This window comes from Crinia signifera, chromosome 4, assembly GCF_055691185.1.
Source record: "Crinia signifera chromosome 4, ASM5569118v1, whole genome shotgun sequence".
In the NCBI taxonomy this organism is placed as follows: Eukaryota; Metazoa; Chordata; class Amphibia; order Anura; family Myobatrachidae; genus Crinia; species Crinia signifera.
This window is the reverse complement of record NC_139220.1, coordinates 232,913,835-232,938,367: the sequence shown is the minus strand read 5'-3', so window position 1 is coordinate 232,938,367 and position 24,533 is coordinate 232,913,835. Positions and strand designations below refer to the sequence as shown.

The following is a 24,533-nucleotide window of genomic DNA, read 5'->3' as shown; positions in this document are numbered from 1 at the left end:
TTCTCTAAAAGTGTCAACAAAAAACAATATACAATTTTGTGAAGCACAAAAGGAGTGCATAGAAACACCCTGGTGGGGAATATACCCTGATATACACCACAAACCAACAGTCATCCCTACCTACATTTTAAACTCTCAAAATCACAAATTCTTACCTTTATTGTCACTAAATGTATGTATGTCATTGTAAAAAAATTTTAACCTCTTTATTTCGCTATTAGTGGCTGTCTCCTTATCCTATTTGTTGCAATAAAGATAAAAGGAGCCCCCACTCATTTTAAAATATAGAAAAGGAATGAGTCCATAAATTTCTTGATTGGTCTTGAGGAGTGCATCCAATACAAATTCTTTCTTCTTTGTCGTCTTTTTATATAGTGCGATTTCAAGATGTACGAAAATATCGCACCCTATTACATATCACCCACACTCTTATTACTGTATTTGTTCCCAACCCATTTATGAAGTGTTGCAGAATATGCTGCTGCTAAAAAGGTATGTGTATTAGCATGGGTATATGTACTGTACCACATTTTATTAGGGGGTGCACCGCACCGTCAAAGGGGTGTGTCTAGCACCATCTATTGGGCATGTCTAACATCGCCAATCAGGCTTGTCTACCATCATCTATTGGTATTCGCTACAATATAAAACGTCTCTCAGCCACACCATTATCTCCTGCCTATTTCAGATTTAATCTTCTAATTACTCTGTGTAACAGAACATGAAAATAAAGTCAAAAACATATATGGATGACGCAGGTATGTAGTGAAATGACAATGGTCTCTAGTACAAGTATCAATGCAAAACACACATGATTGATGAGTGCTACTTTTACTGGAATACAGTTCTAAAAATCAAGGGAGGTGTTCATAAGAATGGGCACAGCATTAGCTGGTGCCTGTGCGCACGCCTATGTATATTAGACATTTGTCAGACTCAGTTACCAGTATTGACGCCTCCTGTCAATATCCAGGCTCCTGTTGTTACTGCAGCTTTAACAAATCCCCTAGATAGCGCCTCTTTAATACGTGGGTTTAGGTCAAATTTCTGTGTCCCACCGTGTACAGAGATAACGAGCTTTGGGAGCTGCATCCGCCATTCCTTGACCATGAGGTTGAGAATGTCTTCAATCTTACTGTCACTCGATAATCTGGCATACTAAAAGTAGAGGTAAACATTACACTAGATAATCACATTAAGAAAACATTCAAGTCGTTTAGTTATTGTATACAGTACAAATTACAGTATCTACTTTATAATGTTGAGATATTTCAGCAAAGTAAACCGTGTTTTACATTCATTTGAATCTAAAACTCTGCCATGTAGCATGCATAGGAACCAATAGACAATAGAAAATAAAATGTGCGTAAAAGTAAACCAGGAAAAAAACATGGCAATGCAAAAAACATATTTAAATGCATGGAACACTGTGCAGGTTATCACCGGAGGCACAGAGGTGGGGATGAGCAGGTGCAGATTACCTGGGTCATGGGCAGCAGCAGTTTAAAGGGGATACGGTCATTGGGTCTACAGCAAGTTAGTCGACAATTGTTAGATCGACGCCGTTAGGTCAACATGGGGATAGGTCGACATGGGTTTAGGTCTATGTAACCACCTTTTAATTGCAGGTATGTGGCTACCACATAAACTATTCTGATATTATACTATTTCCTTTTAGGGCTCTGCAAGGAACAGAGGTACAGCGTGTTTATATAAAAGGGGTAAGTTTACTTTCTTAAATGTGATGAATATAACATTACAATGCAAACATTTGAATCAATAAATAACTTTTTCATAACATACGGCTTCAATTAATGACTTTAACATAACGCATCAATAACTTCATAGAACAAGCAGAATATAACTTTACACAGTATGACGGATCAGTAGGCAACTTTGCATAACATATATGACCTCAATAAACAACTATACTCTCTACATTCCCTATACATACTGTATATTAATGCATGCATTTACACAAAAAGTTACCATATGCTGGCCAGCATAAAAATCACTGCATATAAACACATTTGTTGGCACGCGTTGGGGCCCTTGGTATACTGAAGGTGTGAATGGGTTAATAAGCAACCTGTCTAAATATAAGTCTCTCCGCTGGTCTTCACTAGGTGTTCCTAGCACTGTAGAAGTCTATGTCTCTGTCCCTTTGATGTGTGATATTAATCACACAAAGTGTCTGTATAACTGAGTTTAAATACAATAGTCTGGCTTTCCCTTAGAGAATTGAAACTCTCTATCTTTCTCCTATAATTGCTTGGCTGTGAGCCTAGGGGCAATTGCTACAAAATCTCTTATTCAGTGCAGTAGGGAGCTTAAGCCATTCCTATACAGCTGCTGTCTTTAAATAGAGCTAACATAAATGTCTGAGATTCCTGTGGTGTTATAGTGCATAAAGGAGGTTAGCTCACCCTTCTGGCAGCTGTGATTGTCTCTCTGGGCAACTGTCTCTCTTCCTATCTTCCTCCTTCTCTTCCTGCTTTAATGTCTTTGATCTACCTGCCTTTATTCTTGCAGACCCAGCCTAACGTGGCACCTGTCACCTTGTCCCCCACCTCCCATCTCCCGCAAGGCACTGCTGTAAACACAGGCAGACCCTGGGTGCGGAGGGGAATGACAGAGTGCTCCTGCAGGTGGGTCAGGAGCGCTATCTCTGGCTTGGTAGTTATTGACAGTGTCCAATGTGGGTGACAGGGGGGCCCCCCCTTTCTTTTGTCGGCGCCTCCTCCCGTCTCCCGCTGGTGGCCGTCAGTGATATGAACGGCACCAGGATGTAGAGGGGCGCGACAGGGGCGGCTCTATGCTGGACTGGATGGTGGCTTTCAGCTGGGCTGGGCGGTGGCTTTCGGCAGGGCTGGGCGGCGGCTTTATGCTGAGATGGGCGTCTCTTACTTCTACCTTTCCCCGGCTTGTGTGGGGGCTGGTGGTGGTAGGCGGCTCCCTTCCTCGCTGTTCACGCCTCCTCCCGTCTCCCGCTGGTGGCCGCCTATAGTGAGGGCGGCACCAGGGTGTAGAGGGGCGTGACAGCGGCAGCTTACTGGTTGTGCTGGGCGGCGACCTCTGGCTCTAACCCGGCGGCGTCTTCTCCTCTTCGGATGTGGGCGGTGTCAGCACGGCGCAACAGGATACCTTCCTCCGTCAGACGCTTCCTGACTTCTCCGGCGGTGAGGTGCTGTCTGCGCTTCTTACTTCACAGTGAGTACCGCTGGTGGCCCCTCTGCTCCCCTCCCGTCTCCCGCTGGGTATCGCCAATTGCTGAAGCGATCCCAGGGTGTGGAGGGGTGCTGGTTCTTCTCTCTGCTGCAGTTGAAGTGTAGCGATGGGTGGTGATAACAGCTGACGGGCAGCGGGGAGGCGCGGCACTTTTCTTCCAGCTTGAGCAGTGGTAAGAACCGGCTGGGCAGCTAGTGTGTGTGTGGTGCGCTGTCACTGTAGCAGCGTGATTTCTTCAGCGGGCGATGTGCTGTCGGTGTCCCTTCAGGTCGCACAAAGTTCTACCTGCCGGCGGTGAGATACTTGAGCTCCGGCTTAGCAGCGCTGGCACTCCTAAATGTTAGGTGCCGCTTGCCTGGGACTTCTTCCCCGACTCCTCTCCAAGGAGCTCAGCCAGCGCTAGTTACAGCTCAATGTTTACAGCCGCGCTGACTGACTCCGTTAGAGGGCTCTGGAAGGGAGCAATCATCTGTCTGTCTCCCTAGCTGTACTGACAGCTCTTTTATATTCCCTGCTGGGGGGTCAGCTGATGCGGCATGGGGACAGCTGTTCTCCCGCTCAGTCCACGAGAACAGCTGTTTTCCCGCACAAATAGTGTCCTCGAGGCCTCTCTGGAGGCTTGCCTGAGTGACAGCTAACTGTGGGTTCACTCAGAGGGCAGCAGCATACGTATAAATGCTGCATTACCTAAAGTCTATGTGAAAACAGCACTTTCACTGCCACCAATGTTTCTTTGCTTAATAAATCAGTAACAATGCATATATATGATAAAGTTTTCTATCAGCAATGTTATTGGTACATATAAGAGTCCATACCACATTGTTTTGAACATTTTCTGGCAACTTGTGCACTTTGGTTGCTCAGCAAATGTTACCATATTCTTACAAGAGTCCATCACACAGCATAAGTTTTTTACAGCAAAGCAGTTTATAATGTACCTCCTCATAATCTAACATATATACAGGCTTATATGTTACATTCTTCCCCTGATGATACAAGGCAATAAATGAACTTGGATCATCATAGAAATATTTACATTCATTAATATACAATTTCAGTATTTGCAAAATAAGGCCATACTGCTAAGTTGGCAGGGTAGGTTACTCTTGGGATATATGTGGGTACCCCTAATTGATCATAAGTGACAATGTTTGGGGGCCTACATGCTCTCTTGGGCCTAGTTGTAGTTACTTCCCCAAATGCTTCCCCATCCTCCAAGGTATAGTCACTGGGATAATACTCTGTTACATCCTCCTCTCCCACAACCCATTCTTCAGGGACAGGACAGTCAGAGTCATCAATTGTAAAATCCCAATCTGCTACGGCAGAACTTTGCAAAGGGGGTTCATTAATAATTTCACTCTCCTCAAGGCTTTTGGCAATGTCTCTTTCACAGTCTTTGAAGTAACAGCCTTGGCCAATTTCGTCTCCATTCTCTTCTGGTTCTGTAGAATTATGTATTTGTGCAGCGTCATTTGTATGCGTTTCCTTCCTTACAGGTTCTGTGTCTCTGTCTTTCAGGTCCTCCATTCGAGTATCCCGTCCAATGGGAAGAAGATTTTGTCGATGATGGGTCAACACAGCCCCTTCTCCATCCTCTCTCTGGATTTTGTACACAGGTAAGTTTTCAAACTTTTCTAACACTACAAATGGTTCTTCTCTCCAGCGGTAAGAGATTTTGAATTTTCTAGGGTGTCCCAGTCGTCGAAGTAGCACTGTCTCCTGGGTGCAGGACATGATCACGTACTTTACGGTCGTAGTTAGTCTTGTTCTTTTTTCCTAGTTTGTCTGCTGTCCTTTCAGCCAGTTCATAGGCTTCCTGGAGTTCTTTCCGAAGGGTTTGCACATACTTTAAGTGTGAGGTATTTGACTGATCAGAGTTCAAAGTTCCAAAGCTGATGTCAATGGGGAGCTTCGCTTCACGTCCAAACATTAGGTAGTATGGCGAATACCCAGTGGCATCACAACGGGAGCAGTTATATGCGTGCACCAGTCTAGATACATGTTGCTTCCATCGACGCTTGTCTAGTGGACTCAGGGTCCCCAACATATCTAATAGGGTTCTGTTGAATCTTTCAGGCTGGGGGTCACCCTGTGGATGATATGGGGTGGTTCGTGACTTTTTAATTCCACAGCTTTGACACAGTTCTTTGATAAGTCTACTTTCAAAGTCACGCCCCTGATCTGAGTGCAGTCTGTTAGGAAGTCCATAGTGAATGAAGAATTTCTCCCACAGCACATTAGCAACTGTAACAGCCTTTTGGTTCGGGGTGACATATGCCTGGGCGTATCTGGTAAAGTGGTCAGTAATTACTAGAATGTTGCATTTGTTTCCTGACTCCACTTCCAGCGTTAAAAAGTCAATGCAGACTAGATCCATGGGCCCTTGGCTCTTTAGGTTTACCAGTGGGGCTGTTTTTCCCGGGAGAGTTTTCCTGGCGACGCAGTTACCACAGTTTTTGCAATAGGCCTCCACATCCTTCCTCATATCTGGCCAGTAGAACCGATCGGTTATCAATTTCAGAGTCTTTTCTACCCCGATGTGGCCATGTTTGTCATGGAGAGCCCTCATTACTGTGTTTCCTTGGCAGCACGATCTGCCATTGGTTTCTCCCAGTTTCATGTCTTCGGTACATTACCCCTTTCTTGGTAATCAGGTTCTTCCTCTGTCTCTTTAATAGTTCAGCTTCTCTCCTGACCTCTGGGGAAGTGTTGGGGTTGTGCTTGTGAGAGAAGGCGCCTCTCATGCCTGGATCAGCTTGCTGGTCTTGCCTTAGTTGACTCTGTCTCACCTTCGGTAGCCCTTCCATTTCGATTTGGCTAATCCAACAGTAGGATAGTGGTAAGACTTGTGGTGGCAGTCCTAAGCAATCTGCATACCTCTTTTCGGGTGGTTGGTTCACTCCGATGCAGTGGCACATCCCCTTGATGTTACTTGCGGGTACTTCGATCCATTCATCGCCCCCTTTTTCTTCAGGTTGGCCTGGCATGCGGGAAAGAGAGTCAGCATCTGTGTTGTTGACACCTGGGCGGTATTTCAGCGAGAAGTTGTAGAGAGCTAATGCAGCTAGCCATCTGTGTCCGGTAGCATCGAGCTTGGCTGTGCTTTGTACATAAGTAAGCGGGTTGTTGTCAGTGTGGACGGTAAATGATGCTCCATACAGGTAGTCATGGAATTTATCCACAATACACCATTTCAGGGCTAGAAATTCCAATTTGTGCGTTGGGTATTTTTTCTCGCTTTCGCTCAATCCACGGCTGGCGAATGACACCGGTTTTAACTCCTTCCCGTGTTCTTGGTACAGCACTCCTCCCAGTCCATCCAGCGATGCATCAATGTGTAGGACATATGTCAATTCTGGGTCCACATAGCTGAGGACGGGTGCCTCTGTTAAGCATTGTTTCAAGGAGTTGAAAGCAGCCTCGCATGCAGCCGTCCACCGATCTCCAAAGGGTTCACTTGTCTTATAACAGTCTTTCTTTGACTTTACCCTCTTGTTAGTCGATGGGTATCCCTTGGTCAGATCGGTCAAGGGCTTTGCAATACTGGAATAGTTTGGGACAAACCTGCGGTAGTACCCGCAGAAACCCAGGAACGATCGCAGCTCCTTAAGCTTGTTCGGACGGGGCCACTTCTTCACTGCCTCTACCTTTTCAGGATCGGTCGCCACACCATCTCTGCTGACAATATGCCCCAAGTACTTCACTCGTGATTGGCACAACCGGCACTTGTCAAGCGATAGTTTCAGCCCTCCTTCGATCAGCCTCTCCAGCACTTTCAGCAGGCGTTGGTTATGCTCTTGAAGGGTTGACCCAAACACGATGATATCGTCCAGGTACACGATGACTTCTCGATACACCATGTCACCCACGATCCTTTCCATTGTCCGTTGGAAGGTGGCTGGGGCTCCCTTGACTCCTTGGGGCATGTTCAGAAACTCGAAGAATCCCAATGGGCAGATAAAGGCTGTCTTTTCTCTATCTTCAGGTTTCATGGGAATCTGATAGAAGCCGTTCCTTAGGTCAAGCACCGAGAACCAAGCGCTCCCTTGTAAGCAGTCTAAGGCTTCGTCTATTTTTGGCACTGTATATTGGTCAGTTACTGTTCTCTGGTTTAAAGTGCGGTAATCGACGCACATCCTGATCTTCCCGCTTTTCTTGCGAGCTACCACAATAGGGGAGGCATAAGGGCTCCGGGACTCTATGATAACTTGGTTTTCTAATAGTCCTTTTAAGTGCTGCCTCACATCCTCGAAGTCAGCTGGCGCAATCCTCCTAGAACGCTCCCGGAAGGGGGTCTCATCCGTGAGCCTTATATTGTGTTCCACTCCCTTAGCCATGCCGAGATCCCACTCTCCTTCAGAGAAGGCTTGCTTATGCTTTTCAAGTTCTTCGATTAACATGGCTCTATCATTAGGTGTAATGTCGCTCCCCTCAAAACAGTCCTGAAACTTATCTTCCTTTGTCCCCACATAGAAAGAACTTGCATTTGCCTGCTCTTCTTCTCCCTCTTGCCACTTCTGTAACACCTGGTATATGTGGGTGTTTGTCCCTATTATGACAGGTGTTTCTCCCCTTTCTTTCGACAGGTCTGGGCACACCAAAGCGATTAAAGGTGTTTCTAAAGTGTCAGTCCCGTGTGATGATGTCTTGTGCAAACTGAGGTTCACTTGTACATAACCCAGATAGGGGTACTTTTCAGCACTAAGGCCCCATATTACAAGTCCGCTGAGTGGCTGAATAGGTACTTCTGATAAGTTCTTCTCATACCACTCCTCAAATATTATGGACACTTGAGACCCGCTATCCACTAAGATTCTACATGGCTTGTCGTTAATGGACGCGTCCATGTGGCAAGTGGGCCCTACTAATCCCTCAGGTAATTCCCCATTCCACCAGGAGTTTCCCATGGCGCAGCAAGTAATCTCTAGGGGGCCTATGCGGGGTTCACAGACCTCCCTCTCCCGTTTCCCTGTTCTTGACTCTCTTGGTTCAGGTTGCTATTGTCTGTTCTCCTGCCAGGGTTTCTGTATGTGCCCCGGTTACATTCGAAAGCTCTATGCCCAAACCTTCCACAGTTAAAACACCCCCTGCCACTTCCCCTTCCTAATCCTCTTATCGGGGTGTTGACGTTTGGAGTGGGGGCCTTTGCATTCTGCTTTACAATAAAATCCTCTAATTTTTTATTTTGTTCTTCTAACATTTTAAGGATTTTGGCCTCAAACTCGCTACTTTCAGTGGCGGATTGTACCACCTTTACTTTTTTCACAGTTTTTTCCCTCATTTCAATTAGGACTTCGTCCTGCTTCACTTCCTTAAGTAAGTCATTAAAAGTAGGGGGAGGCTCTCGTATCCCTGAGCATCTTAACTTCTGCGCAACAGGGTCACTAGTTAATGCTCCTCTGAGAAGCTGCTTCATCCTCTGTTTGTCTACCACCGTTTTCTCTATTCCTCCCTTATCCACTATTTTATACAATAACTTGTCTAGGCGGATCAGGAAGGTTCTTAGCTTCTCCCCAGGGTCTTGGAATGTATGGTATAGTCGGGACGTAAGGTCCCCTACGTCCTCCAGGGTCCCAAAAGCATAATCCAGGGCCTCAAAATACGTTTCCAGGGTGGCATTGGGGCTACTGCGCCTGGCTGCCTGGATAATTCCCATGGCGGGGCCCCTCAAACTTTCTACCACCCTTTGCCTTTTAATTTTATCTGGGCACTGCCACTCTTCAGCTTGCTGTATGGCTGCCTCCTTCCATGCCTCATAGGCTTCCTCTCCCGTGGGTATTGGGATAATCCCAGAAAATATACGCAGCCTACGATAACTTCCCTCATAATGCCATCTTTCAAGTTGTGTTACCACCCTGTCTACTATAACCTCAAATTGTCCGCCACTTACATTGGTGGTTTGGCTTTGGGTATCATTATCCTCTACATCCCTTTCCTCTTTCCCTTTGGCATTTGCATTAGTGGTGGGGTTTTTTGTACTGGCAGGCCCTTCTGGTTTTACTGGCCCTATTATATGCCATTTCCTCCCTGTTTCTTCGCTAGCTAAAACCATTGCCGGGAGTAAGCTGGGGTCTAATTCTCTCAGATTCTCTATGAGAAATGCTGTTACCTTCCCCAAGGCTCCCTTCCATTTGTCCACTATTTTTGGTTTAAGCATACCATACAGTTTGTCTGCTTGTTCTAGTACCTCTTCATCTGAGAACTCCGAAAAGTTTCCTGCTATTCCTAGGCATTTCCTAGGGTCCCTATCTTTTTGTATACACCACTCGTGTATATCCATTCCTGTTAAAGTCTCCATTTTATATATGCTTGGTAAACAGGAAATCCTACCAAATCTCAGCAGTGCCTCCAAATGTAACCACCTTTTAATTGCAGGTATGTGGCTACCACATAAACTATTCTGATATTATACTATTTCCTTTTAGGGCTCTCAAATGAACAGAGGTACAGCGTGTTTATATAAAAGGGGTAAGTTTACTTTCTTAAATGTGATGAATATAACATTACAATGCAAACATTTGAATCAATAAATAACTTTTTCATAACATACGGCTTCAATTAATGACTTTAACATAACGCATCAATAACTTCATAGAACAAGCAGAATATAACTTTACACAGTATGACGGATCAGTAGGCAACTTTGCATAACATATATGACCTCAATAAACAACTATACTCTCTACATTCCCTATACATATATTAATGCATGCATTTACACAAAAAGTTACCATATGCTGGCCAGCATAAAAATCACTGCATATAAACACATTTGTTGGCGCGCGTTGGGGCCCTTGGTATACTGAAGGTGTGAATGGGTTAATAAGCAACCTGTCTAAATATAAGTCTCTCCGCTGGTCTTCACTAGGTGTTCCTAGCACTGTAGAAGTCTATGTCTCTGTCCCTTTCATGTGTGATATTAATCACACAAAGTGTCTGTATAACTGAGTTTAAATACAATAGTCTGGCTTTCCCTTAGAGAATTGAAACTCTCTATCTTTCTCCTATAATTGCTTGGCTGTGAGCCTAGGGGCAATTGCTACAAAATCTCTTATTCAGTGCAGTAGGGAGCTTAAGCCATTCCTATACAGCTGCTGTCTTTAAATAGAGCTAACATAAATGTCTGAGATTCCTGTGGTGTTATAGTGCATAAAGGAGGTTAGCTCACCCTTCTGGCAGCTGTGATTGTCTCTCTGGGCAACTGTCTCTCTTCCTATCTTCCTCCTTCTCTTCCTGCTTTAATGTCTTTGATCTACCTGCCTTTATTCTTGCATACCCAGCCTAACGTGGCACCTGTCACCTTGTCCCCCACCTCCCATCTCCCGCAAGGCACTGCTGTAAACACAGGCAGACCCTGGGTGCGGAGGGGAATGACAGAGTGCTCCTGCAGGTGGGTCAGGAGCGCTATCTCTGGCTTGGTAGTTATTGACAGTGTCCAATGTGGGTGACAGCGGGGCCCCCCCTTTCTTTTGTCGGCGCCTCCTCCCGTCTCCCGCTGGTGGCCGTCAGTGATATGAACGGCACCAGGGTGTAGAGGGGCGCGACAGGGGCGGCTCTATGCTGGACTGGATGGTGGCTTTCAGCTGGGCTGGGCGGTGGCTTTCGGCAGGGCTGGGCGGTGGCTTTCGGCAGGGCTGGGCGGCGGCTTTATGCTGAGATGGGCGTCTCTTACTTCTACCTTTCCCCGGCTTGTGTGGGGGCTGGTGGTGGTAGGCGGCTCCCTTCCTCGCTGTTCACGCCTCCTCCCGTCTCCCGCTGGTGGCCGCCTATAGTGAGGGCGGCACCAGGGTGTAGAGGGACGTGACAGCGGCAGCTTACTGGTTGTGCTGGGCGGCGACCTCTGGCTCTAACCCGGCGGCGTCTTCTCCTCTTCGGATGTGGGCGGTGTCAGCATGGCGCAACAGGATACCTTCCTCCGTCAGACGCTTCCTGACTTCTCCGGCGGTGAGGTGCTGTCTGCGCTTCTTACTTCACAGTGAGTACCGCTGGTGGCCCCTCTGCTCCCCTCCCGTCTCCCGCTGGGTATCGCCAATTGCTGAAGCGATCCCAGGGTGTGGAGGGGTGCTGGTTCTTCTCTCTGCTGCAGTTGAAGTGTAGCGATGGGTGGTGATAACAGCTGACGGGCAGCGGGGAGGCGCGGCACTTTTCTTCCGGCTTGAGCAGTGGTAAAACCGGCTGGGCAGCTAGTGTGTGTGTGGTGCGCTGTCACTGTAGCAGCGTGATTTCTTCAGCGGGCGATGTGCTGTCGGTGTCCCTTCAGGTCGCACAAAGTTCTACCTGCCGGCGGTGAGATACTTGAGCTCCGGCTTAGCAGCGCTGGCACTCCTAAATGTTAGGTGCCGCTTGCCTGGGACTTCTTCCCCGACTCCTCTCCAAGGAGCTCAGCCAGCGCTAGTTACAGCTCAATGTTTACAGCCGCGCTGACTGACTCCGTTGGAGGGCTCTGGAAGGGAGCAATCAGCTGTCTGTCTCCCTAGCTGTACTGACAGCTCTTTTATATTCCCTGCTGGGGGGTCAGCTGATGCGGCACGGGGACAGCTGTTTTCCCGCTCAGTCCACGAGAACAGCTGTTTTCCCGCACAAATAGTGTCCTCGAGGCCTCTCTGGAGGCTTGCCTGAGTGACAGCTAACTGTGGGTTCACTCAGAGGGCAGCAGCATACGTATAAATGCTGCATTACCTAAAGTCTATGTGAAAACAGCACTTTCACTGCCACCAATGTTTGCTTAATAAATCAGTAACAATGCATATATATGATAAAGTTTTCTATCAGCAATGTTATTGGTACATATAAGAGTCCATACCACATTGTTTTGAACATTTTCTGGCAACTTGTGCACTTTGGTTGCTCAGCAAATGTTACCATATTCTTACAAGAGTCCATCACACAGCATAAGTTTTTTACAGCAAAGCAGTTTATAATGTACCTCCTCATAATCTAACATATATACAGGCTTATATGTTACATCTACACAAGCATTAGGTCGACAGTCAAAAGGTCGACATGGGGTTTTTCTCCTTTTTTTGAGCCGACATGTGCCGACAGGCGGTATTTCATGCCCTACCATCCACTAGGGCATGGTGGGAGAATAAAATAGTGTACCGAACACAGCGAGGCACCGTGCCCGACGCATTATGAGTGAAGTGAGCGATGCGAGGGGATGCGGTGCACTGGAAACTGTGTCGACATTTGGGTGAAAAAACAGTGAAAAACCCAATGTCGACCTTTTGACTGTTGACCTGGACACTGTTGTCGACCTATTGACCTATCGACCTAACCCCATGTCGACCTAGACCCATGGCGACCTAACGATTGTCAACCAACTTGCTGTAGACCCACTGATCCCAACCAGTTTAAAGCACAGATGTATGAAGCAGTGATAAGGGAGGAGAAGTGAGTCAGTGGAGAAGTTGCCCATGGCAACCAATCAGCACTAAAATAACACCTATAATTTGCATAATATAAAATCACATTAAGCAGCTGGTTGGTTGCCATGGGCAACTTCTACACTGACTTACTACTCCACGCTTATTACTGCTCATGCATCTACTAATCGCCTTGCATTCAACAAGGGCAGCCTCCATGTCGGGCCCTTCGTCTCTGTGGAAGAGTCTACTGTACCAAGTTCCAAGTTATACGTGTGGCATCAACGGAAAGGAAAGTATTGGAATGGGTGCAGGGGCCCATATGCACAGCATACTCTACACCCATTATAGATGCACCCATTTCCAGGGGGTATGTAGAGGCTCAGGAGTGCATGGGGCATAACCTGTGATACTGTGATCAAGGCTTCCCATGTTATGATAACCTGGGGTGTACTCGGGGTTAACCCTTGCTGTGACTGGCAGGTCTTCAAGAAGGTGAGTACAGCCTGAACTGTGCTCCTGTGACCAAGTTGGTGAAGCCGCAGCAGCACCTGAGCCTGACTCTGACTCTCTCACTATACCCTGAGTCAGCTGGCACTTGCGCTGGCCTTAGACTTCGCCACTAATAGCCGCCTGAACGCAGATTTTGTGGACTTTAGCCCAATAATGCAAATCCGTCGCAATTAACAAAACTACAGTATAACCAAGGTATTGCGGATATGTTTACAACCTAACCACCACCTAAGCAACACCATCACCAGTCTAGACCAATGCCTCTGGCATCTGCCGTGAGATAAACAAACAAGAACCATACACTAGACAGGTCGGCATGCGATTAGGCCTGCACCCCAACCGTCTCCATGACTCTGTCTCAGAACAAGAGCTATGGCTCCAGCTGGCGCTGTGAGAATACCAACGGCAGGGGCGGATTTAGGGGTGAGGGCGCCCGTAGGCACAACAATAATGGCCGCCCCCCTGCCTAATTGTATTATATTTATTGATTAGTTATAAGTCCTCATTTGATGATTGCCAATTTAATATAATAATAAAAAAGCCAACAACTAACATTTTTTTTATTATGTCTCCATATTTACTAAGTAGGACAACTTACAGGGGCAGTATATGCATGTCCTATCCATTTACACTCTACACTACACTAATCAAGATGGAACCTGGTGCAGTACAGTGGAAACATTTTGCAGTTACTGGTACATTTCAGGCTGACAGTACTATCACATGCATCCAAGTGCCGCCCCCAAACATGTGCCGCCCCTAGGCACGTGCCTCACGTGCCTAATGGGAAATTCGGCACTGACCAACGGCAGATTGTAATGAAGGGTGCGACTGTGTGGAGAAGCTGCAGGTACTCAGAGAAGCTGGACACAGACCAGACACAATGGTTCTCTGACACAGGCAGGATCTGACAGACTGGAGGCAATGGTTCTCTGACATAGGCAGGATCTCTCAGACTGGAAGCAATCTAGGACACAGCTGCTGCACTGATGACTGAGAAACACTGACTGGTATACCCTGAACTCAGAAGTAGTCTCAGACAGGAGTTTGCTAGGACACTGAGAATCTCTGGGAATATAGAAATCACCAATAACAAGGAATATACTAAAAGCATCACAGGAATATAACCGGCAGGTTCTGAATGCTGAACGCATACCTATATACCAAGTCAGAATCAGAATCAGCTTTATTGGCCAGGTATACTTGCGTATACTAGGAATTTGTTTTCGGTTTGCTGTGCAGCAGCCAGGTGGGTAACAAGTAAACAGCATCCAGTATAAACCATAAACAATATAAACAGGTGGGGGAACATGTACAGTCATATATATAAAGTTATTCCGAGGGGACACTGTGTTAGATTATGTGCAAAAGGTTATGGCGCGACTAGACAGTGAGGAGAACATGAGTTCATGTGTCAACAGGTGAACCGCTTGGGGGAAAAAACTTTTTAGACTTCTGGTGGACCTGGTGGGAATAGCCCTGTAGCGTCTGCCTGATAGCAGCAGGTTAAACAAGCCATGGCCAGGATGTAGTTTGTCCTTGACTATCTTCAGGGGAAGGTCCGTCCCGATTATCTTCTCCGCAGTTCTGACTACCTTTTGAAGTCTGCATTTGTCTCTCTCGCTGGCGGAGCCGCACCAGACCAGTTTTGACGAGCACAATAAAGACTCCACAATTGCAGAGTAGGAGAGGAGCAGAAGCTTCTGTGGGATGTTGAACTTCCTCAGTTGCCTACGGTATAATAGCCTCTGCTGAGCTTTTCCAACAATAGTATCAGTGTTGGGCCCCCATTTAAGGTCTCGGGAGATTGTGGTTCCTAGGAACTTGAAGGAGTCCACGAAAGACACCACACTGTCAGCAGTTGTTAGTGGAGGAACATCAACAGCCTTCTTTTTAAAGTCCACTACCCAAAAAGGCCGAAGTAGTCCAAGTGGCTTGGGAGGCAGCCACACCCAAAGACTAAGGTATGCATGGAAACAAGGCAAAGTGGATCAGCCAAAACCTGGAGTGCTGATGCGATGAGTACATAGAAACCCACACAGAACATGAATAACAGTGACTGCTGTGGTCGCAGCCCATGACACCCAATGTGCACAATGCTGCGAAAATATTAATTTTTATCACATTTTTATCAGGCCCATACAAATTCTCGGCAACCATAGCAATTCCCAATACATTAAATGAATGTGAGACAACAGGGACATTGGACATTTCCATGATTACACACATGTACTCAATCACATAGGTGGAGGAAGAACAGACTGAGCCTGTGTGACTCCATGTTTGTGGGTGGAGCTACGTGAAACAGACATTAGGTGATTCTTTACTATATACTATACAAACTAGTCTATCAGATCACATTGTATAGGGTAATTGCTGCACTTGGCTATTTACAACATGTTCTTCATAGGCAGGGTTGTGACAATAAACAGCTGATAGAGGAATGACATAATGTAAATAAATTACTTGCCTTAGCTTTGCATACATTTGATCCTCCTTGAAAGTCTATAATGCCATAGGCATCTGTAGAACTCTTCACTGTGCACTTCTCCACTGTCCAAACATCTGATGTTGGCTGAAAATCTGAGAGACTTACGTCAGCACTTCCAGCATGAGGACTGTGATCTTTGATTAGCCGACCACAGTAGCACCTAAAATGCATTAACATTTACATGATGTTGTGCAGTGGCGTAACTAAAAAATTTGCACCCCTCCCACCATTCCCCCTAGTAAAATTAAACCCCCCAAACCCTGCCTTGCCCCTCCGCTTGCTGCCGCCGCTACCGGGTCTGCGGTCCAGGCACTCCTCCTGGCTCCTGCTGCTAATGAAAATTACCCTCACAAAATGGCTGCCCCTGACAGCAGACCGTTTTTAAGGATGCTAGAGAAGGCCGCAGCCTCCTCTAGCATCTTCAAAAACGGTCTGCTGTAAGGGGGTGGACATTTTGTGATGGACATTTATCAATAGCAGCAGGAGCCGGCCGGGGCGCCGGGACCGCAGACAAGTAGATCTGCGGGTTGCGGCCACAGACCCAGTGGCAAAGCCAGCAAGCAGAGGGGTAAAGCAGGTCAGCACAGCGATAGCCCTTGGTGCCCACACTTACTCAGTGCCTCCCTGGCAGGGTCTGCCGGGCTATTGTTACACCACTGATGTTGTGTATGACAGTATATCAAAGAAGTCATTTTAGGTATAATTTATACTGTACATAAATACAATTTGCACAGTGTATATAGTTACATACAGTACCAGCCCACGCTCTACAAATGGCATGATAATCAGATATTGATAGTGTTAACGATCATGCTCATAGCCATCCTGATCTTCACAGATAATAGAATCATGAGGCTTCATAACTTACCGGATAAGCTGCTGACAAATCTGACATCCTGGGATACATCTAATGAAACAAGAGCAGGGGTGAGTAGTGGTTTGGGGAATATCAAGAGTCTCAGAAAAAAAATCTGTAAATGATTTCATGCAGACGTGGCCTAAACAACTTGAGGTACTGTAGAAGACCATTAGCCCAATCCACTTTGATGGTAGCTGAAGGCAACAGAATATGCAAGATGCAGTTAAAATCCGGGCACTCGGGATGCAGGCTGATGGAATCCTAGCGCTGGAATCCCAAATGCTGCCAGAATACCGGCACCGGAACTCTGACTTGGATTAGAAGGACGATGATGGAATCCAGATAAACAGCATCAAGACCGTAGTATGCCGCGTCTTGCAGCATTAGGCCGGAGAAGGGGGGGGATTAGGTTCAGGAAGATGTACTCAGTATCACAGTCCAAGTTCCAGAGGAACTTGGACTGTATTACATACTGCCACATGTCTCAGTACTTAGATTTTCTTTCTAATATGGGTGCCCATAAGGTTACCGGTGTCATTTTGGGTGTGTTATATAGTGTCCACTCCCAGGGTCATTTTGGGTGTGTTATATAGTTTCCACTCCCACTTACAGGGTAACATTGTCTGGTGACCATATGTGATCACGCCCCCATACCATACTCATCACCGGGTGCCAGATGAAGCTCCAACAATGGGGATCCCAACAGTCAGTATCCCGATGTAGGGATCCCGACTGCTGGTGCTCCAACAGGGATGATCCCGACTCCCAGTGGCTATTCTCCCTTGTGGGGTCCCACCATCCCCAATAGAACCTGTGGCGAGCATAGTGAGGCACCGGGCCCGCAGCGTGGCGAGCGCAGTGAGGCCACAAGGAGCTTCTTTGCGCTCGCCCCCCTGTCGGAGCACTGGCAGTTGGGATACTGACTGTCTGGATACTGACTGTCTGGATCCCCACTGTCGGAGCCCCATACCCTACCCGTGATCACAGACAATAAGTACTTAGTACTATCATTTGAAACAGTGGACCCCCCTTTTTCTAAAATGTGTATCTGCTCCAGCTGTATGTATGTAATAGTCACACCCAACAGTAACTGTAGACATCCTGACTACATACAGTACACATTGTAGTATGTAGTAGATATTTTGTGTCAGGTTACAGGTGATTTGCGGTTGCTCTGTGTGATCGTGAAAATATTTGGCGACCATAAGTATATATTGTATTTTTATGAGCATTAATATTAATGTGAGCCACTTACTTGTGAGGTTCTCTTGAACTTGGTATTATAGAAACACAATCCCGTTTATAAAATGTATTTTCCATCCAAGGTAAGTCGTTCTGAAAAGCAAAATCACAGGTCAATGCAATTTTTCTTTATAGTACTTTGTTAGCATTACATTGTATTGATTACACAAACATTTTCTTTGTTTTATTTTCTGATGTGTCTCGGATATGGCAATTATCACAAACAAAAACATTTAAGCTGTGTACACACGGGGGCAATTTCAGCATATGTCACTGGCAATATGGCCACTGAGCACCCATATTGCCAGCGATACAGTGGGGACCACTGTAACCGATGGGGGGAAAGCCGCTCAGTGCATACACACTGAGCCGTTTTCCGCCTGCCCGGTGCTGTCAGCAGGGGGCAGACGGCTTTGCATAGTGCAGCGCTATGCAAAGCGTCCAGAAAGACACTCATCTATTGGTAATACAAGCAGATGAGCGGCTTTCCTGGCGATGATGCGGGAGCGCGCGTCACCGCTCACTGCTCATCGCTGGGCCATACACATTGGGTGGCTTTGAGCTAAAAGTCGCTCAAAACACTAAGTGTGAGCGGCTTACAGCTCAAAATTGACCAGTGTGCATGAGCTCAAAGAAATAAGAATCAAATACTGTATGAGGTAACAATATGGTTAAAAGGGGCAAACAAGATGGACCAAATCCTTCTTATCTGCCATGACATTCTATGTTTCTTTCATCTGTATTAGGCAGAAATACATGATAATGTGCCATGTTATCAACTCAAAAAGAGGACTGGTCAGCCATTGGCATGGATGAAGTAAGCTGTGCAGTTTGGGACTATACAGTTGCACCCTTTTCATAGAGAACACTACAAACTGTTCAGTGGCTACAAGTTTTCCAGCTTATGCTTTTGGACCAATTATGATAATTGCTACTATTTCATTTTTAAGTGACACATTAAACTCATTTAACCGGTTTTTAAAATTTCAACACAATTTTTCAAAGGCACCTATCTATGAACTCTAACCAGACACAACCAGAATTTGTTGTGGCAATGTAAGGTGATCTTCATGTTTGTTTTTCTACAGTAACATTTGAGGTCCATTCATCAAGCACAGTAGCAATTATGTTCCCACACTATAGAATAACTTATTTCTTGGATTGCTTTTTATGACATAATCATTCTATGCCGTATGCCATATGGGGACAAAGATAAATCAATATAACCTTTAGCAATCAGTAATTGCCTTCAATGCTATGATGATGCAAATATGTTCACCATCAGTCTGTCTGAAGCCATGATTGTGCTTAAATTGCATCTTCAGATTGTTTTTCTGAAGGCCCGAAATAATGTGACATTTTTCATTTCATGAATTGTGCATAAATTGTGCAATACTGATTTGATAGGAACTTTGGAATATAAATGTGTAGCAATCCTTTTGTAGTGTCGCCCAGGGTTTTTAGCGCAATGCTACTTGCATTTTGCAGTTATATTTTTTTATTTTACTAGTACCATTTAGTTTAGTTTTTTTAAATCAATAATTTGAATTGAATGTAAAAATTTTATGAAAAAGGGAAACAATGGGGCATGGAAGTGGGAAAGGGAAGAATGGGGAACAAAGGTACATCCAAAAATCAGTGGGGTGTGTATCGTATTGTCGACACCACTTAGGTCGACAATCATTAGGTTGACACCGTTGGGTCGACAGGTGGCAAGGTCGACAGGTGTCTAGGTCAACATGGGACAAGGTCGACATGGGTTTTGGTCAACACAGCGTTAGGTGGACATGGGTTAGGTCAACTGGTCGGAAGCTAGACATTTTTTTTTTTAATGTTTTTTTACCTGAATGTCGACATGGACACAGTTGGAAGTCAACCGCAGCCCCTCGCATCACTCGCTACGCTCGCGATGCTGCGGGCACAGTGCCTCGCTGCGCTCGGCACACTATTTTAGTCTCCCGCCACGCCCTTTTGGATGGTAGGGCATGAAATACTGCCTGTCTGCACATGTCAGCTCAAACAACATTAAAAAAAAAACATGTCGACCTTCGGACCTGTCGACCTAACCCATGGCGACCTAACGTTGTGTCGACTAAAACCCATGTCGACATGGTCCCATGTCGACATTGACACCTGTCGACCTTCACCCATATCAACCTAGGCACCTATCGACCTTGCCACCTGTCGATCCAATGGTGTTGACCTAATGACTGTCGACCTAAGTGGTATCGACAATACGACCGTATCCCAATCAGTGTAGGTCACAATAATACACAGCAGATTAGAAGTACTGTAAATCGCATCAATTAGAGATGAAATGGAGACATACAACTAAAGGTAGTTAAAGTCATACTTAAAAGCATACATAACAAAACAATATAAAGACACAGGAGCTCATAATATAAGAATAAAAGAAACCCACAGGGGTTTAGATGTAAAATCTAAATAGCGGGCAACTCATTTAAGCTAAATTGGAGGGGGATCACTACTGGAAGCATTAGGGAAATATTGAGCTCCTTTGCCATCAGTCACATACTGTAAGTGTGCCAGGTAGACCGATGTACTAAAGGCGAGGATGCCGAATAGGAGAATGGTAGGAATTCAGTTTCTATAAGAAGATGGAAGTTCCTTTGTGGATACCTTTCAGCATCATCAGGGGAGGAGATTGTTTCCACATCCTGGCCACATTAGCTCGAGCAGCAATCAAAATATGACCTAAAACATATCAATTAGCAATGAAGACATTGGCAGTAATGTCAGGGTAGGATCTGGAGGGATATTCATGCTGAGTACCTTGTTATATAAGGAGAATACTTTATTCCAATATTGCAAAATTACCGGGTAGGACCAAAATATATGAAATATGTGGCCAACATTACCACATAGCCTCCAGCACATGTTAGAGCAAGAAGGCCAAAAGGTATGGAGATGGTCAAGGGTCAAGTACAGTCCATGAATCTACTAATTAATGTGCATTTTGGTGTGATTGAGACATCTAGACATGGAGTAAGAGGATAAGAAAATGTTACATCAACAGGTGTGAGTGCTATACCTAGGTCCAGTTCCCAGTTCTTTTTTGCATTGGATGGAGGTGGGGAGAGACTTTCACCGATGCACTATTTGAAAATAGTGGAGGTGTTCCCAGGGGGAGGGAAAATTGCTGTTGGAGGGCGGAAAAAAGCAGTAAACATTGGCCATCTAGAATGTCTGTCAGAAGAGTAATACCCAATGAGCTCCATTTATGAAGGTTTAAGTTAGGGATCAGTCTTGCCAGGGATAGTATAGAGACGTATGATATGGTGCAAGCTGGAGAAGGCATGGTGGCAAAATAATTTGTCCCAGAGAAGCAGCGATGCTTTAGTAGATGGGAGCAGGCTAAGACAGTGTGGTCACCCAGATATTTTTGCTTGTTATTTATGATGGAAATTTCCCATGGAAAAACTGACAATGTGGATTCATATTACCATCCTGGTTGGTCTGGTTGATGTTTGTATCAAGACCTGGGTGACACAGCAGTCCTAGAAAATGCCCTATGATTTCAAGGGCTCATGCTTCCCACTTTATGCGATCTTCCTCTTGAATACTGGATGAATTAGGGATCATGCAGTTATCCCAAAAGATTAGGTCCAGATATTTGTGAGGGACGTCTGTGGGTGGATTGGACAGGTCACAGCAATTCCAGGGATGGTGTCAGCAAACGGGTTTTTGAACAGCTCAACGCGTTACCTCGAATAATGTACCTCTGGCTTCCTCAGGAGCAAGTATCCAACTGTGAGCTCAGTGCTCATATTTATACCAGAGGACTAATTGTCTAAATGATTCACCTGAGTAACAATTACATGTTTAAAACATTAAAAATATGAGAACCGTCTGGAAAATATAGAGGTTATGAACCTTATTAATATAGGAGGCAGTATATTAAATAGTACATTTGTTTTGAACAAGGCAAAAGAGGGGATTTGCAATATAAAATAAAGTGACAAACATTCCATTTAGATTGCGGGGTCATGTGACCCGGAAGTGAACAGCCTGTGTAAAGGGCATGGCAGATATTCTGCCTGTTTCCTAAGTGAAACAAAGATGACTGCACCCCAGTGTGACCCAGGACACTGCGGGGACCCCGCCGTCAGCCACTGATTGCTTGTGTCGGTAGCAAGATCAGCGGGATCCCAACTGGCATCCCAGGCCGCGTCCATGGTCACATTCAGCAATGCAGGATGACGTCCCCCTTGCGCCCAGTCTCCAGGTAGCTGTGGGCGTATACGCCCTGATCCTTCAACGAGAACCTAGACAGGGATTAGCAGAGAAAACAGTGGAGGGGTGTGTAGGGACATATACACCTAAATATTTCATTGTGTCCTTTTGGCAATTATACTGGTACTGTAGGGCGAATGAAGGTGGGTTAGAGAGTTAGAGAAGTTTAATGGGGAGGGCATCAAGAAGTTTAATGAGGCGGCTCTATACTCATCCAATATAGAGTGGAGAAAGGTAAGGGAAGTAGGGGGATCAGATACAAAAGGAGAACATCGTCTGCGAAGAGACTAAGTTTATAAGAGGTCAAACCAATTTGGAGGCCAGGGAAGCCTATAGCATTACGCATGGAAACCGCAAGAGGTTTAATAGAGAAGACAAAAATGTAAGGGGATAAAGGGCATCCCTGTCGCGTGCCATTCGTAACAGAGAACGGGTCAGACAGAAATCTGTTGCTGAACTCCATAGCTATATAGTGCAAAAATAGATGTTAGAATACGGTCGGTAAAGCTGAATTGGGTGAGGACTGCATGCATATAGGACCAATTCTATCTATCAAATAAACAAATAATGGGGCACAAAACTTTAAAATATGATCCAGGTGTGGTAACTGCATGCGCAGTTAGCTAAAAGTCGCCATCCGAAAGAATTCGAAACGGACCAACTCAACCAGAATAAGGCCCTCAGTTCCACCCCGTTCCCCCTCAATTTAACCCCTGATGTTGTGTTATTTCTATTCTATTAATACATTTAGAATATTTGCCTTTTAATCTGAGCACTCTCTATCTAAGTAATTCAATCTATCAAATGCCGTCTCAACATCAAGAGATAGCAGGTGAAGGCCTTGATCTTTAGAAAGAGAATCAATCACATTAAAGACTCGTTGCCTGTTATCAGAGGGCTGTCTCTCTGGGACTAATCCTAACTAATCCTGGTGTACCAGCAAGGGAGGATACTGATTGATACACATAGCAATCAGTTTAGCATATAACTTAATATCGCAATTCAATAACGCTATAGGGTGATAGTTTTGACAATAGGCAGGGTCTTTCCCGGGCTTAGGGATGGTCACAAAACATGCTTCTATCAACTCAGCAGGGAGAGTGACAAGAGAAGAGACTTCATTAAAGAAATTAGATGGATGCCAAGAGATAGCAAAATTAAATGTAGAAGTCGGTAATAAACCCATCAGGGCCCGGCACTTTATCGTGGGGCAGTGACTTAATGGCAGCAAGGATCTCCACAGGACACCAAGGGGCATTAAGGGTTGTCAACTGGTCAGGGGTGAGATTGGGTAGTGAAAGACCATCTAGAAAGGACAAAATAGTGGTAGTCAGAGGATAAAATATAAAGTGCAAAATAATTTGTGATGTCTTTGGGGTTTAGGATCTTCTATAAAGTAAGGGAATGGACATGCTTAATCCTATTTCTGGCCTGCTGGGCACATAGTTTGGAAGCTAGCATTCTACCTAATCTATTACCTACCAACAAAAAAAAAATTGTTCCATTCTAAAGGACCTACTGTATCTAACTACAAACACTCCATAGTTCTTTCTTTTTTTTTTAGCTTCTGTGTCTTTAATGGAATAGCAGCAATAATTGTACATTCTATCATATGTTTCTTCTCCAGTTATCATACAGATATGACATCTCAGACTTTATTTATCCTTCCTTACTCTTTTTTTTTAAAGATATTTTATTGAGTTTTCAATACAGAATAAGAAAAATTAAAACAGATGACCGATGAAAACGTGAGCAGAACATGACAGCATCATGGTACAGATACGGTGAATGCAACAGTCATATTCGACAGCGCCATACACAAATAACATTACCAGACATCAGTAAAAAACCTGGAAGGCACGATAGTATCAAATACAAAAAATAAACTTCATAATAAAGAAGCTGTACAAGGAAAAGACAAGACAGACAGGGGGGGGGGGGGGGGGGCAAACATAAGGGAGACAATATAGGGGGATAAAGTGAAATATCAAGGACAGTAGATGTGGTGTCACTGGAGTAAAGTAAGAATATTGCGTAAACTGATTGATTGGTCAAGAATCTCAATTACCAGCCGCTATCCGACGCAGCAAGCTCCAGGAGGTGTTTTCAAATCATCTTAAAATGTGATCTTGAGACTGGGCATCAAGGGTATTAATGAAATACTCCAATTTTTTATAAAATTTCTCCACACCAGTCTCAACATCAGGGATCGTAGAGCGCCTGCCACAATACAAAATTTGGATCAATTTCTGTTTTACCTCCATAAGTGAGGGAGCAGACCGACTAGTCCAATGTATAAGGATGGTTTTCTTGGCAACCGTGACTATCGTGGCCAATAAGCAAATTTTATATTGTTTATTCAGTTTGTCAGGGCCTAGGTTCCAGTTTTTTAAATCTTCACAGATACATGCCAATGGGTCAGGAGTCAGATGTAGGGAGAGCATGGAGTTAATGAATTGAGTTATTTTGTGCCAGAACTTCCGTATCTTCCCACACCCCCATATACAGTGGAAGAAATCTGCATGTGATAACGTGCATTTGACACAGGCACCTGTTTCTGAATCTGTCATGTGTTTCC

General features: G+C 45.2%; 1 protein-coding gene across 1 annotated transcript in view; it reads right to left on the bottom strand.

Annotated features, from left to right (window-relative positions):
* Positions 1 to 24,533, bottom strand: part of LOC146073035 (transient receptor potential cation channel subfamily M member 7-like) — a 173,307-nt gene that overhangs the window by 126,865 nt on the left and 21,909 nt on the right. The window contains exons 3-6 of the mRNA XM_083180212.1: positions 17,715 to 17,794; positions 16,469 to 16,507; positions 15,580 to 15,760; positions 945 to 1,158 (exon numbers count right to left, since the gene is read on the bottom strand). Of these exons, the coding sequence (XP_083036338.1) occupies positions 945 to 1,158; positions 15,580 to 15,760; positions 16,469 to 16,507; positions 17,715 to 17,794 (514 nt within the window). The remainder of the gene's footprint in view (positions 1 to 944; positions 1,159 to 15,579; positions 15,761 to 16,468; positions 16,508 to 17,714; positions 17,795 to 24,533) is intronic.